This window comes from Podarcis pityusensis (genome assembly GCF_964106645.2).
Source record: "Podarcis pityusensis genome assembly, chromosome: 2".
NCBI lineage: Eukaryota > Metazoa > Chordata > Lepidosauria > Squamata > Lacertidae > Podarcis > Podarcis pityusensis.
This window is the reverse complement of record NC_138029.1, coordinates 7,081,926-7,096,819: the sequence shown is the minus strand read 5'-3', so window position 1 is coordinate 7,096,819 and position 14,894 is coordinate 7,081,926. Positions and strand designations below refer to the sequence as shown.

At 49.9% G+C, this 14,894-nt stretch overlaps 1 protein-coding gene across 2 annotated transcripts in view; it reads right to left on the bottom strand.

Annotated features, from left to right (window-relative positions):
• The window catches only part of NCKAP5L (NCK associated protein 5 like), a 43,114-nt gene that overhangs the window by 6,374 nt on the left and 21,846 nt on the right, over positions 1–14,894 (bottom strand). For both annotated transcript variants that reach the window (XM_080994412.1, XM_080994413.1), the window contains exons 2-8: positions 12,613–12,682; positions 9,730–9,936; positions 7,535–7,603; positions 7,346–7,384; positions 6,950–7,063; positions 5,003–5,116; positions 1,675–3,779 (exon numbers count right to left, since the gene is read on the bottom strand). In XM_080994412.1, the coding sequence (XP_080850538.1) occupies positions 1,675–3,779; positions 5,003–5,116; positions 6,950–7,063; positions 7,346–7,384; positions 7,535–7,603; positions 9,730–9,831 (2,543 nt within the window). In that variant the 5' untranslated portion in view covers positions 9,832–9,936; positions 12,613–12,682. The remainder of the gene's footprint in view (positions 1–1,674; positions 3,780–5,002; positions 5,117–6,949; positions 7,064–7,345; positions 7,385–7,534; positions 7,604–9,729; positions 9,937–12,612; positions 12,683–14,894) is intronic.

Sequence of the window (14,894 nt, the reverse complement as noted above, 5' to 3'; positions counted from 1 at the left end):
CTGTTCTTTCCCAGTGAGTGCATTTGTGCATCTAGGTGACCTCTCATCGTGGAGGTGACTTGTAGCCATCATAGCTAGTAAACACCAATGGCCTTTCCGTCTACAAATCTTTCTAATCCCCCTTTAAACTGGTGGCCATCAGCCCCTCTTAGAGCAGCGCATTCCAGTTTAACATTGCACTGCCATTTGTTTGTCCTAAACCTTCCAACATTCAACTTCACCGGATGACTCCAGGTCCCAGAATTACGACAGGGATGGAAACCTCTCTATCCAACTTCTCCACACCATGCATAATTGAGTCCTTTTTTCCAAATTAAAAAGTCCCAAATGAATTAACTTTTCCTTATAAGGAGGCTGCTCCAGCATCCTGAATGTCCTTTTATGTACCTTTTCCAGCTCCACACTGTCTTTTTTTGAGATGCAGCAATAAGGACTGTACACAGTATTCCATGCATGAAGACATTACTATATTGGGAGTTTTATTTTCAGCTCCATTCCTAATGATCAGCTGCTGCACCCTGAGTCGACGTCTTCCTCAGGCTGTAAACCACAACTCCCAAGATCCCTTTCCTCGTGAGTCACTGCCAGTTTAGACTCCCACAAACAGATATGTGAAGTTCGAATGTTTTGCATCACTTTACACTTACAGGCAACCCCCAATCTCCGGGTGGGGTGCACTCAGGGTCATTGTGTATGCTGGCAGCGTGCAGAAGCCCATCACACCCCTATTCCATCCTCTTCCAGGTCCAAAAATGGCCAACGTGTGCACAATTCTTTGAACAAGTGCGAAACAGGTTGCCTGTACTTTCAACCTCAGCTGTCATTAAATTTTGAGAGATAACTCAGGAGTTTTTTGCAATTCCTTTTTATTTCTACCACTCTGAACAACTGGGTGTCATCAGCACACCTGAGCACCTCACTGCTCACCCCCAACTCTTAGGTAATTTAGGAACGAGACAAAAAGCACCAGTCCCCATACAGATCCTTGGGGGATCCTAAGAAACACCATTTGCTGCACATGGTAGGTGGGCAGTGTGTTGCTGTCCCTTGTCTAGCCTGCAGGCTTACCACAGGCATCTGGCTGGCCGATGTGAAAAAAGGATGCTAAACTAGATTTACCTTTGGCCTGACCCAGCACGTTCTTCCTATGTTCTTCTCCAACTTCTTACATCCCTCCACTAAGAGTAACTGTCCTGCTCTTGGCATCCTGTTCTTTTAACTAGTTATCCCAAAAACAGATTCTACCTCCGGAAGTGGTATGCTTTCTTTCGCAGGAAGTATTTAAGCAGAAGCTAAGCAGTTGTCCACCAGGGATATTTTAGTTGCATTGTGCACTGCAGATCCTGCACTGAGCAGGACCCTGGGCTAAATGACTGCTAAGGTCCCTTCAAAGTCTATGAATCTATGAAAAAAGGACCTTCTCTCCTAACCCATTACTGATCGGTTTACTCAGAAGCCGTGGGGGAGGCTTTGACAAAAGGTTTTCAAAAGCCCAAGTATACCGTGATTACCAGATCACCTCTATCCCCATGCTGACTGGCACTCTCAAGGACTCTAAGAAGCTTGTGAGACAGGAGTTACTTTTGCAGAAGCCATGCTGATTCTTCCTCAGCAAGACTCATTCTTCTATGCGGATAACTCTCACAGGAACCTGGCTTCAGCTGTGTCACCTACCTATTGAGCAGCTGCTGCATGAAGTTCTCCGCAGTCACCTCCTGATACATCAGTGTCAGCTGACTGTGGCCGGTGTCGCAGGCGTGGGGCCGGGGCTTGTCCAAGGCCAACCCATTGATGTAGGCCTTCTCTTCCTCCAGGGCTTTGCGCAGGTCCTCCGCCTTCTCCATGAGTTTGGAAATGTTTAGGCTCTCAGCCTCCAGCCTGCGGGAGACCATCTTGCCCTCCTTGACTTTGGGGGCCTCAGGCCTGCGGCTGAGGGCAGGGAGCTTGCTCTTGCGCAGCCCGAACCAGCTGGCGAGGCCGCTAGAGTTCTTCTGCTTCGCCTCCCCTGCTGCCGCCCCTCCTTTGTGCCTGCGCAAAACGTTCTCCTCAATACCTTTCATCACCTTCTCCTCAATGCTGGCTGGAGGCCCAGCTTTGCTGCCCTTGACCGAGTCCAGGCAAGGCGGGTTCTTGCGCCCGACGCTGGTGGGCGTCTTGGCCAGTGCCTGGCACGGCTTGGGCTCCGGGGCGGAGGCCTTGGTTGGGGATTTGGACGGCAACTTTGTTGGGCTCCCATGAGGACTCTTGGTGTTCTTCCCTGGCGGCGGGGGCTTGGGAGGGTTCCTTGCTCCTGGAGTTCCCAGCAAGCGGCTCTTGGAGACGTGGTGTTCGGGGTCACTGCCACGGGAGCCGACCGAGTGGGAGGAGTAGCACCGAGGGGCCGGTTCGCCGCCATGGCAAGGCTCGTGGTGCTTGAGGCTGCTGCTTCCGGTGCCCAGCCTGGGGTGAGCCTCGGCAAAGCCCTCGGTGCGCTCACAGAGCCGGGCCGGGGCCCTCCCTTTCTCAAAGCCTGGCGACTCCTTGCCCTCCGCTCCCTTCAGCCTCCCCAGCACAGTAAGCCGTTCTTTGAAGGGCATGTTGGCTGCCTCAGGCGCCCGCTTGCTCGGCCCGTTTGCCACCTTCTTGGAGCCTTCGGAGGCTCGGCGAGCGAGTGGCGGAGAGTGCCTGCTCTCAGGGCCCGGCTTTTCCCGGCCCCCGGCAAAGGGGCAGGGCTCGAGCGAGATGTCGCTGGGCGGCACAGCACGGAGGGGTGCCGAACGGCACGCGGGCGGGAGTGCGTCGGGGACCTCCAGCTTGGCGTCTCGGGGGGAGTGGGCATGAGGACTGATGGCGCTGCTGAGGGACAGCTCTAAGACATTCTCGTACTCGTGGGGCTTGTGGAAGCTAAAGGGGTCAGGAGAGGTTGGAGTGACTTTGGGGGGCACCGGAACAAGGTGCCGGGCAGCCTTGGGAGAAGGGTGTCCCCCAGCAATGCTAGAGTCGCTGGGGAAGGGACTGTCCGGGGAGCCCTTGCGGCTGGGCGTCGGGGAGTGGTACACCTCGTAGGTGTTGCTGCGACAAGGGATTTTGGAGCTGCGGGTCAGCTGGGGGCTGAGGCGGAGGGCAGCGGGGCTGGGCGGGGGCGGCATCTTGAGCAACTTGAGCACCTTGGAGGGGGAGGGGATGGGCGGGCCTGGGCGGGACTTGTCCTTGCCCTCACTTGGTGCCAAGACCCCAAGGTAAGTCGGCTCCCTGCAAGCAGAGGGTGGCCCCAAGGCCTCCAGGCAACTGACCGCCTGGATGTGCTTGTAGCTGCCCAGCTGCCCCTCCGGGGCTTCCACCAAGCCAGGCCCACTGGGCTCCCCGTTGAGCAGAGCGCTGTCGCCTGCCTCCCTCAGGACGTGGTGCAGGTAAGTCTCCATGTCGCCCAAGTCCATCTTGTGCTCGGCCAGAGTGCTCAGCAGCACCTGCCCGGGGTGTCCTTTCTCTGGGGGGTCGCCTTCGCCGGCCTCGTCCGAGGAGGAGGAGGAGCTGCCCTCTCCTTTCGGAGGAGGCTGCCTGGGGACCCCTTCCCCCTGCGCCAGCAGCAGGCAGGGCCAGGCTTCGGCCGTCACCCCTTCTGGAGAGCCCCCCTGCCCAGGCTCTCTCCAAGGGGAGGGGAAGGCGAGCAGGGGGTCCATCTCCTCCAGCGAGCGAAGCACCTCCAGGATCTGGGCCTTCTTGCGCAGGAATGGGGACAGGGCTTCCAAGGACTGGGGGTTGGGCCCTGGAGTGCCAGCACACTGCTCCTCAGAAATGACCTATGGGGAGTCGGAAAGGGGAGAGGCAAAGTGTAAAAACCTCTAGATCATACACACAAACACACACAGTATACATGTTCCAACGATTAAATCATGGCTTAATATGTCAGGATACTCACAAGCGTCCCACATCTACACGCAGCCCCTTTGCTCCTCCCTTTGCGCAAGAAAGGAGACAAGTCAGGAAGCCTCAGCTGCCCAGAGTTCCGTTAGGCCCAAAGCAGGAAAAATGTGGTCACTGGCTTCCAAGCAAAGCAGGATTTGGAGGCCACCTTTAAACCATGGCTTCGCATCCTGGCATGTTTGGGAGCCTTCAAACCACAGTTTCCTGGTTCAAATGCCATGGGAAGCTATGGCTAACCGAGTTCCTGACCTGTTTTCCTATTTGGAAAGGGATGCACACAGGTGCCTGATGCTCACGCATATCCTGGCTTGTTTGGTTATCCAAGCCAGTCATTATCTCTGCCTGCATCCCATACTCTGCTGCCCAAGACCTTTTATCTGGAGATGCCAGCGACTGAACTGGTGGCCTTCTGCACACCCAAGAGAGTGTTCCACCACTGCTCTATGGTCCCTTTCCATGCCACAGCTCCTCTATTCTTGCAGCATAAATTCAGCAAAAAAATCTGGAGGAAGCTTGAGCTATACAGAGACCATAAGGGGGAAATGGGGTCTGTGGTGGGGCTGGAATGCTTGACCAGGCAGCTTTTTAGCCCTTACCCTCCAAAGCCCAATCCTGCATCTGCTGCATTGCAGGCATATCTGAAAGCCTCAGCTTGCCCCCAGTTTTTGATGCCACCTGGGAATGACGACCCCCCAAGCCTACCAACTGGAACAGTCTCTCACCTGTTAACAGGTGCTTCTACCCAGAGTATCCCCCAGGTGGAAAAAAGACCAGCATTCTAATTTTGGGTCCACCTCAGATAATCTCTTCTTCTTCTTCCCTGGGAAACTGGGCCGCGTCCAAAATTCCCATGATTCAGTGCGAGCTGTCGGGCCTGGCACCTTGCGATGCATCTAAGGTACACACAGTGCCGAGCCGCACAGCAAAGCAGCAATTAATGGCTCTGGGCCCCGTTCCAGGAAGCAAACACCTTCAGTCTCTAAGCTGCGGTGAAACAGGGATGCAACGGGAAGAGTACTTATGGGGGGGGGCTGGGGGCTGCAGAGGCAGCGAAGACCCTCACAGGTAATGCAGGGCAGGGGCGCTTTGCAGAACATACCTCTCTCTGCAAGATGCAGTGTCCCAAGGGCAACGAAGCGGGGAGCTTCTCCACCGTGCCTGGCTGGGAGATGGACGATGGATCCGAGAGCAAGGAAGCAGGATGGGCTGGGAGCTGGGGATAGAAGGAGCACCGTGAAGGGCAAAGGCACTGCAGCGAGGGAGGGAACTGCCACTCTAAACAGCCTCAGTAGAACTGCAGGCAGGCAGCCGATACATACAGGCTCACAACCTCCTTCACACAGACACTCAGAGGGAAAACCACTCTCCACAAGGTGCATTTCCACTCTGCTTTGGTTAAAGCTAAGTTAAACTGTTTTTAAATTGCTATGACACACGCTAGGGCATTATGGTGAAGGGAGTATTTTTTTTAAAAAACACACAAATAGATTCCACCCTCAATGGTCTTATGGGGCTTTTAAGATGATGTTGTGTACACCTGGCTTGCTTTAAAATGCATTCCTGAATTCCAAAGGTGAAATGGCAAGGCAGCCAGATGAGCAAGGCTGAAAAGGCCACTGGCAAGTACAGTGGTGCCTCGCAAGACGAAAAGAATCCGTTCCGCGAGTCTCTTCGTCTTGCGGTTTTTTCGTCTTGCGAAGCAAGCCCATTAGCGGTTTAGCGGATTAGCGCTATTAGAGGCTTAGCGGATCAGCTGATAAGCAGCTTAGTGGCTTAACGGATCAGCTGTTAAGCGGCTTAGCGGATCAGCTGATAAGCGGCTTAGCGATCAGCTGTTAAGCGGCTTAGCGGCTTAGTGGATCAGCTGATAAGCGGCTTAGCGGCTTGGGAAAAAGGGGGGGGAAAGGAAAAAAACCCCGCAGGAACTCGCAAAACATTTTCGTCTTGCGAAGCAAGCCCATAGGAAATTCGTTTTGCGAAGCACCTCCAAAACGGAAAACCCTTTTGTCTAGCGGGTTTTCCGTCTTGCGAGGCATTCGTGTTGCGGGGCACCACTGTACTGAGTGGCATGCAGATGTATTGCTCAAGGGAGCAATAAGAACAGCCTGTTGGATCAGGCCAAAGGCCCTTCTAGCCAGCACCCTGATCTCTTAGTAGCCAGCTGGGGAAAACCCCGTAGGGTAAAGCTCATGAGATTCCATTAAGATCCCACTTTCATTCACCCACTGATGCTGCCCCTTCAGACTCCTTCTGCAGTCTCTCCCCGCCCACCCAGGCTTCTTATCAGCACAATTGTCACTGGTCAGTCCCAAGAAGCCACTCTGCTTGTCTTCTAACTCAACTGTAGCTGAAACAGTGATGCCGGAAGGCAGCCCATGTCCCTTCACCTCCAACCCCAGGAAATCCAAGATGCACTAAGACATGGTGGGTTGTAGGCAGAGATGCACCACATGAGTAAGATGTACGAAGGCCGCACCGTTAGGAGGACCAGGCTATACATTACATAGAAAGACATGCAATATAACCATCACCCCATGGCTGTTGTTTCTATGTATAGCAGTCTAAAACCCAAAGGACAGTGGGGATGAAAAGCAATACAGGTTTCTAAAAAATAAAAATTCCTAAAAATAAAGATGGGAGGGATTTAAACTTGTTCTAAGCAGATCACTCTGTCTGCGCACGCATTTCTGCTGGCCTGACTGAATGGTCTAAACCTCTCCTCCCTGCCCCCATGTGCTGGCCTGGGGTTTCTTCCAGTCCAATTGTGAGGTGGCTATTGGGGAGAAGCACCATTGTGCTAGCAGCAGTCTTTGTGTGAGAGGGATCTGCTCTCTCAATGAAACAGTTTGAAGCATGCCAGAAAAAGAGCCATTTCTGGTTTTATGATTCTAAGGCTTCCATCACACACAACCAAGAAGCTTCCTGTTTGTGCATCCATGCAAAGAGCAAGGCTGAGTGCCTCAGAAGAATAAGTGGGGTGGGAGAGAGAGAAAGAAAGAGAGAGAGAGAGAGAGAGAGAGAGAGAGAGAGAGAAGAATGGACCCACCTGGGAGAGAGAGACAGAGGTCAGCTTCTGGTGGAAGAGATCACTCAGGGCCTGGTTTTGTCGCTCAAGGTCAAAGACCCGTTTTTTCAGTTTGATGCATTCTTCACGTAGGTCCTGAGGAAAGAGAAGGGTCAGTGAGCTTCACCCTCTAAGCTGGTGTTTGGGAGACAGCTTCACCCCCACATCCTGCCATCCCACCCCCTACAGACACATCCTTCAATGAATCAGCTGATAACGCAGAACGATGTCTGGATGATCCAGTGTAAATCTATCACTGATGCACTATTATGATGTCAATGGCAAGTTGCAGAATGCACCTGCAAAAACAAGCAAATGTTCTTGGGGGAAACCCTAAATTGTTTGCAGCATGAGATTTGCACAAGATAAGAGACTCACCTTTTGGTTTAACAGCGCCTGCACAACATGATTTGCTACCTGTAGAACAGTAAAGAACAGATAAGAGGAGGAAAGTCTTAAGGACCCTGAAACAGGCTGTAGTCGTCATCGTCTCCCCCCCCCCCCAAAAAAAAAGGAAAAGGGAAGGTAAAGGCCCTCTTGGAAAATGAGAAGGGAAGGCAGCTGTACCTCATCAAGGCAGCGTTCGTACGTCTCTCGCTGGTTCTCATTGGCTTGTGCCAAAGCCGAATTCTCTGCCTGGGAATATAATCAGACAACAGGTGAGCAAAAGGGCCCAGAATCCCAGCTTTCCTCTCTAGGAAGAAACGGAAGCAAAGAACATCTCGTTTCCCCAACAAATGAAACTGATTTGTAAAAATGTTACATGGGGGGAAAAATACGAGAGAGAGACATTGCACACACCTTTGTAAATCAACAAAATCTTTAATAAATAATAATAATTTTAAAAAGGCAAAGACTTAAAATATTCCGTTCCACCTTAAGGTACACACATGATTGTTGTGTGTCACATGTCTATTTACACTCCAGCACAGCTTGCTGGGAACTTCTGTTTGTGTATAGCTTTTGCTTAAGCTGCTTGCTTTTGGACACGAAGGAGATCGGACATGTTTTCCTTTTGTCCTGCTGTAAGCTGAATAAACTGCTTGCAAATATGCTAGAAAAACTTAAAAAAAACCCTTGTTTCCCTTTCCTGCTCTCCTTTAGCTCCCTTGCCCTACAGGGAAGTTTTTTCACCGCAGCAATGGCAAGACCAAAGCTTAAGCCCAGGCCTCTATGATGCAGTGTTGGCCAGCGATGTGGTTGGCTTTAGAAGAGGATTAGACCATTTTGTGGCAGCTAAGGCTCTCAATGGCTACTAGCCAACAATGGCTGTTCTACCCCCACTGCTGAAGGCAGAGGTATGCCTCTGAAGACCAGTTGCTAGGAGGGGAGCGCTGGTACACTCCTGCCCTGCTTGTGGGATTCCCATAGGAGCATAGGGTTGGCCACTGTGAGAACAAGACGCTGGACAGATGGACCTTTGTCCTGATCCGCCAGTGATCTTCTTGCATACTTAAGAACACAGAAGGGTCAAAAGCAACAGCTTCAGTAGGCAGGCGGCCTTCAGAAACAAGAGCAGTGAGTCCTTCCACTCTATCAGCTTGCTGCCCACTGTCCCATAAGTGGACCCACATCACAATCTGCTCGTGCAAAGGGCTCCTACACACTGGAAGGAGGCAGAAGAGGAACTGCACATGGCTCTACTCGCTTGCTTGAGTCACCTGCAAGCCTGCCCCTGCACTCTCTGGGCACACTGGGGTCTAAATTCCATCAGAGTGATCTTTTGACGCTTGGGAGAAGATGCTTCTGCCTCAAAGCCAGGGGACAGGAGCTATTCCATTTCTGCCGTACAAAAATATACCAGTGAAGGCAAGTCAAAGTTTCCTTTTTTTTAATGGACAGTGTTACATGACTAAATGGACAAAATAAATGTGTCTCCAGAGATTGTGGAACACAACACTAGCAGAGCCAACCAGCACCGTCCAGAAGTGGTTGGACTCCAACTCCCATCAGCCCCAACCAGTACAGCCAATGGTCAGGCATGATGGGAGTTGTTGTCTATCAACCTTTTGAAGGTTTAACTCAATCCAGATCCTGGCTGGGGGGGGGGCGCACCGACACAGGAAAACTTTTAGAAATTTTGTTTCCCTTCATAATCTTTCATAAACGGAGGTAAGTGAACGGACCACCAAATGTTATTCCTATCTGGAATGTGATGTACTAATGAGCCTAGTTTTGTACAAAAAGAAACAAGGCAGGTTCATTATCCCAATTGATTGCCACCCCACTTTGTTAACTGCTATGGAAGAATATTTACAATGAAATCTATTGTGTTATAAAAAACCAGATTCACAGTAACAGATGGGTAGCCGTGTTGGTCTGCCATAGTCGAAGTAAAAAATTCCTTCCTGTAGCACCTTAAAGACCAACTAAGTTAGTTCTTGGTATAAGCTTTCGTGTGCATGCACACTTCTTCAGATTCACAGTAGCTGTTTTGGATCTAGGTTTTTGTGAGCCTACTCCAACCTCGTTCCCTGGAAGCCTGCCCCCTTCCCCAGCAAAACGGAATGTCACTCACATCACTTCCAAAATCTTAAATATAACCTTCTAGTCACTGGCAGGAGCCTCGGAGGGCCAATGAGGCATCAGTGGGTCCAGGGCAGCTCCCCAGCCAAGTAAAACAGATGCTATATTGGTCCCTCGCCAAAGGAAAAACCACCCCACTCACAAAAAGTGGGCAGGGGGTTTCTTAGGGTCTTAAGCCATTACCTCTGTCACTCCTTGTGCCTAAACTCTTCTGGGGAGAAAACTAAGGAACGTACCTCCAGCTCCCGGAGCCTCTGAAGCAGCTCCTGGCTTGTCATGGGCTCACTGCTGCCTCCTTCTGGCTTCATCTCTCCCTGCAGCTTGGCTTCAGACATCATTTCCTTTGGACAGAAAGGGCAGAGACCTCTCTCCCCAGGGGCAGCAGACTGCTGAAGTGCCAATAATCATGCTCCTTGCCACAGACAGAGGAGCGCCAGCAAATCCTGGGCAGGGCGGAAGAGGGTGAAAAACCATCAGCAAGAAGCCACTCTTACAATTACAATTAATCCAGAATGCGGCAGCTAGACAGGTGATTGGGAGCGGCTGCCGAGACCTACATTGGCTCCAAGTACATTTCCGAGCACAATTCAAAGTGTTGGTGCTGACCTTTAAAGCCCTAAACGGCCTCGGCCCAGTATACCTGAAGGAGCGTCTCCACCTCCATCGTTCTGCCCGGACGCTGAGGTCCAGCTCCGAGGGCCTTCTGGCGGTTCCCTCCCTGTGAGAAGTGAGCTTACAGGGAACTAGGCAGAGGGCCTTCTCGGTGGTGGCTCCCGCCCTGTGGAACGCCCTCCCATCAGATGTCAAAGGAACAAACAATATCTGACTTTTAGAAGACATCTGAAGGCAGCCCTGTTTAGGGAAGTTTTTTTAATGACTGATGTTTTAATGTATTTTTAATCTCCTGCTGGAAGCTGCCCAGAGTGGCTGGGGAAACCCAGCCAGATGGGCAGAGTATAAGTAATAAATTTATTTTTATTATTATTATTACTACTACTACTACTACTACTGAAACGGCATTTGGTGATGAAAGCAAGGCTGCAAGCTTTTCTTTCCCCTTTCAGAGCTGGACGGGCACAACAAGTGCATCTCGCATGGTGGGGGAAGCTGCTTCTGTTGGGTTTCTGCCTGTGGCAATGCTGGCAAAGACACAGAGTTTCTGTTGTGCGGCTGTTATTGAGGGGCAGAGCTGAAGGTAGCAGATTTGTTCAGACTGTAACTACGGTTCAGCCTGGCCTTCTGAAGAGCTCAGCTTTGTACACAGTGTCCCAAGCAGGCAGCTCACATGGCAAAGCCTGGCCTAAATGGCCAGATCTCTCCTCCCAACCCAGCGTCTTCAGATTCAGGTGCAGGGAGAGTTGCACAGTCTTCTCCCTGTGCATGACTTCAGGAAGTAAGAACTGGGGAAAGACACCAGTTCCAGCAGACGGACAAGGGCCTGGTCCCTACTTAACACTAAGCCAAACCATGGCTTAGCATAAATGCATGAGCATGCAGGCTCCATCAGAGCAGAGAACTCAGCCGCTTTGCTCTTTCTCTGGTCCCAATGTGAACTAAGCTGTGGTTTGGGCTTTGCATGTTGTCTACACCTGGGCTTGCGGTTTATTTCCACCAGACAATCCACAAGGTGTAAGCAAACACGACAGCTCATGGTTTGCCGGGTCTGGAATGAGACAAGCCACAAACCCAGGTTTGGTTAACATGGCTTAGCTCACAGCAGCACAGGAGGAGGAACAAAGCAATCACAATCTCCTCTGTGGCACAATTCGCTCTAAGCCACAGTTTGGCTTAGCGTTAAGTACAAACTGAGCCATTCTGACCCATTTTATTCGGCTGGGAATGTGGTGTTATCAAGCTTCCTCTGAAGGACTATTAAGCCGTTTCTCCAATATTGATTTTTCCCCTCTCTTTTTTTTTTGCATTTCTCCATTTTCTACAATTCAAAAATAATAATAAAGCTACACTGAACTGGAATGTATCTTCTGGACTAAAAGAGGCAGAGTTCTGGCGTAGAGCACATACTTCACCTAGTGCCTTTCTCATTGAATAAATCTTGGGTGTCAAGTCTTTGCCAGAGACTTTGATGGGCTGCTGCCAATCAAAGGAGATTGTACTGGGCTCAGCAGACTAATGGTCTGCCTCAGAGCAAGGCCGCTTCACAGGTTCTTAGCACCACCTGGGAGAGAAAAATCAGTCTCAAGCTGGTGCTGCCTTTACACCAGAGGTGGGGGAAGCTGTGACCTTTCAGAGGTTGTTGGACTCCCAACTCCCACCAGTCCCAGCCAAGGAGATAGAGCCCAAGAACACACAGCTTAGTTGGTAGAGCATGAAACTCTTAATCTTGGGGTCATGGGCTCATGCCCCACATTGGGCAAAAGATTCCTGAATTGCAAGGACTTGGGCAAGATGACTCTATATTTCTATGATTCTAACTTTGGGATGCGGGTGGCACTGTGGGTTAAACCACAGAGCCTAGGACTTGCCAATCAGAAGGTTGGCGGTTCGAATCCCCACGACGGGGTGAGCTCCCGTTGCTCGGTCCCAGCTCCTGCCCACCTAGCAGTTCGAAAGCACGTCAAAGTGCAAGTAGATAAATAGGTACCGCTCCAGCGGGAAGGTAAACGGTGTTTCTGTGCGCTGCTACGGTTCGCCAGAAGCGGCTTAGTCAGGCTGGCCACATGACCCGGAAGCTGTCTGCGGACAAACACCGGCTCCCTTGGCCTATAGAGCGAGATGAGCGCGCAAACCAGAGTCGTCCACGACTGGACCTAATGGTCAGGGGTCCCTTTACCTTTAACTTTGGAGGGCCACCGCTTCCAACATAGGAGTCTGCATACAAGGCATGTAAGGTTTAACCCTGTGTCTCAGTGCCTGAAATATCAACCCGTGCAAGCCGTTTAAGATCCGCCCAGATGCAAGCCCACGAGGGCCAAATGAAACCCATCACCTAGGGTGGCAGACTTCAGCAGAAGGCACATCTGATCACAAGCAAATGCTCCCTAATGGAATGGGTCTCACGATCATTCATTCTCCGGGGAAGTGGGAGTGCTTCAGTCTGGATTTTGCACCTCAGACACCAAAAGTATCTTTGGCTGTCCACGTGTCCGTCGGTCTTTTACCTTTCTCAAAGGACCCAGAGGTAGACACTGTGGATAACTGGATCTCCAGGCCTTCCTTAGTCGCTCCTACCTGAAAGAGAAGAGAAGCCAAGTAGATTGGGTTACTGCCTGAGGCAGACCCGGAAGCAGCAGCTAGTGCAAAAGGCAGCAGCTCGACTGCTCACTGGGGAGAAAAATCGCCATCACATCACGCCACTGCTGAAGGAATTGCCTGGCTGCCGATTAGCTACCAAGCTAGGTTCAAGGTTGTAGTACTGGTGTACAAAGCCCTACACAGCCTGGGACCAGGACACCCAAAAGATCGCCTCACCCCCTACATACCCAACTGATTGCTGTGTTCTGCAGGAGGACTTACCCTGCGGAACTCACTCCCACTGCATATCAGACAGTTGCCTTTTCTATTGGTTTTTTGGCACTTGCCAAAGATGTTCCTCTTTCAACAAGCCTTCGGAATTCTTTATCCCAGTTGATACCCGCCATGGATATGAACTTATTACATGGATGTGTTGTAGTTTTAAACTGCTTTTATATTTTTGGGGTTGGTTTTAAAAAATTGTTTTTATACACATGTTTTTAACATATATGTTTCATTTATGTCATTATACTGTAAATCACTTTGAGATGTCTGAAAGGAAGAGATTCAAAAATCAATGAAGGGATTAACTAACAGATTTACAAAAAACGATATATGCCACCCTCCCCCCCTAGAAATTTTGTGGTGCGTTTTAAACCAGGACTAGGGAGCCTGTGGCCCTCCAGTCACTGGTGGACTCAAGAACGATGGAGTTGTGGTGGTCAGACCATTCCCAGAGAGTCATCCATTCCCCTTCCTTGCTCTATCTAGAGCAATTCAAGAGTGACTTTGAGCCACAATAGCCAACTAGGGCTATAGCCTTATAAGCCCACTCAACAATTTTGATCTGCAGATCTGGCATTTTACAAGTGCCACATAATGTTCTTTCCACACTTCCAAGGAATCAGCCGTTCCGTATGGCAGCCCCTGCACTTCGGAACCCCCTGTCCACTGAAATTAGGCAGGCATCTTTGCTGTACTGTTTTGAGAGCCAGCTAAGAACTTTTTTGTTCAAGCAAGCCTATCCAGGCATGTAAATTTTGACATGCATTTTAGTAAGTTATTTTATTTTATAATTTGCATTTAAATTGATTTGATTTTAAATAATTTGATTTTATTTTTCAAAATTTCAGGCTAGCTTGTTTTTAGTTTCTGATTTATCGGTACATTGTACATTTTATGCAACCCACTTTCAGGTTTTGACAAGAGCAGTATATAAATTCTGTTAAATAAATCAAAACACAAAAAAGGGAATAGAGGCATATCAGACACTCAGGAGAGGAAGTGGAAGGGGCAGACAGCTACAGAGAGGTATTTTTAACTCAGGGACCTCTCCAAATGCCCCCCCCCATAACTTCCTCTTGGCCATTCTCCACTCCAGTGGTAATTTCACATTTACAAAGTGCAAAAAAGGTCCGCCCCCCCCTTTGAGTTTTATATATGTATTTATTTATTTAGAAGTATTTATGTGCCACTTAACATTTCAAAAATCTTGAAGCAGTGTAGAGTCTAAAAAAAGCAAGCAATATAGGCTGAAAGAGATAACCTAAAACCAGCAAAACAGCAGTATAAAAACACATAAAAGCAAATAAAATAGACACTCACACTCAAAGGATTCAAACACACAAAACGGGGCCTGATTCTTATGGGTCAGGAAATGCCTGAGTTTTTAAAAGGCAAGCCTTTGTAAGGTATCTAAAGTATCTGATGGTTGCTGCTTCACGTACACCAGAGGAGAAGGGAGCAGGGGCAACAGCAGAAAAATGCCTGTTTATGGGGTCACTGCCCTGGGGTATTCTGTATTCTGAGAATTTCTCCAGGTGATTCAAGGGGCAGGTGCTTTTTCAGGTAGTTGTTCATAGAACCATATAACTGAAGAGTTAGAAGGAACCCTGTGGGTCATCCTAGTCAAACCCCTTGCAGGTCTTCATATGTTATAACATGCCCTGGTAGCTGATGTCCAGATTTTATTTACTTGACAAGACTTACAGCTCATTTAATCAACAAAAAAACCTCTAATCGGTTTAGATAAAACAAGATTGCTTCCACACCACCACCCAAAGGATAAATTCATGAAGAACTTGTCTATCAGTTTCATCCCCCATCATCAGGTCCAGTTGGCAAGCTTCCCAAAGGCATATGTTAAAGAGGCAGAATCCTGGACAAGGTAGAGCTGTGGTCTGATTCAGAGGATGTCCCCAAGAATCTC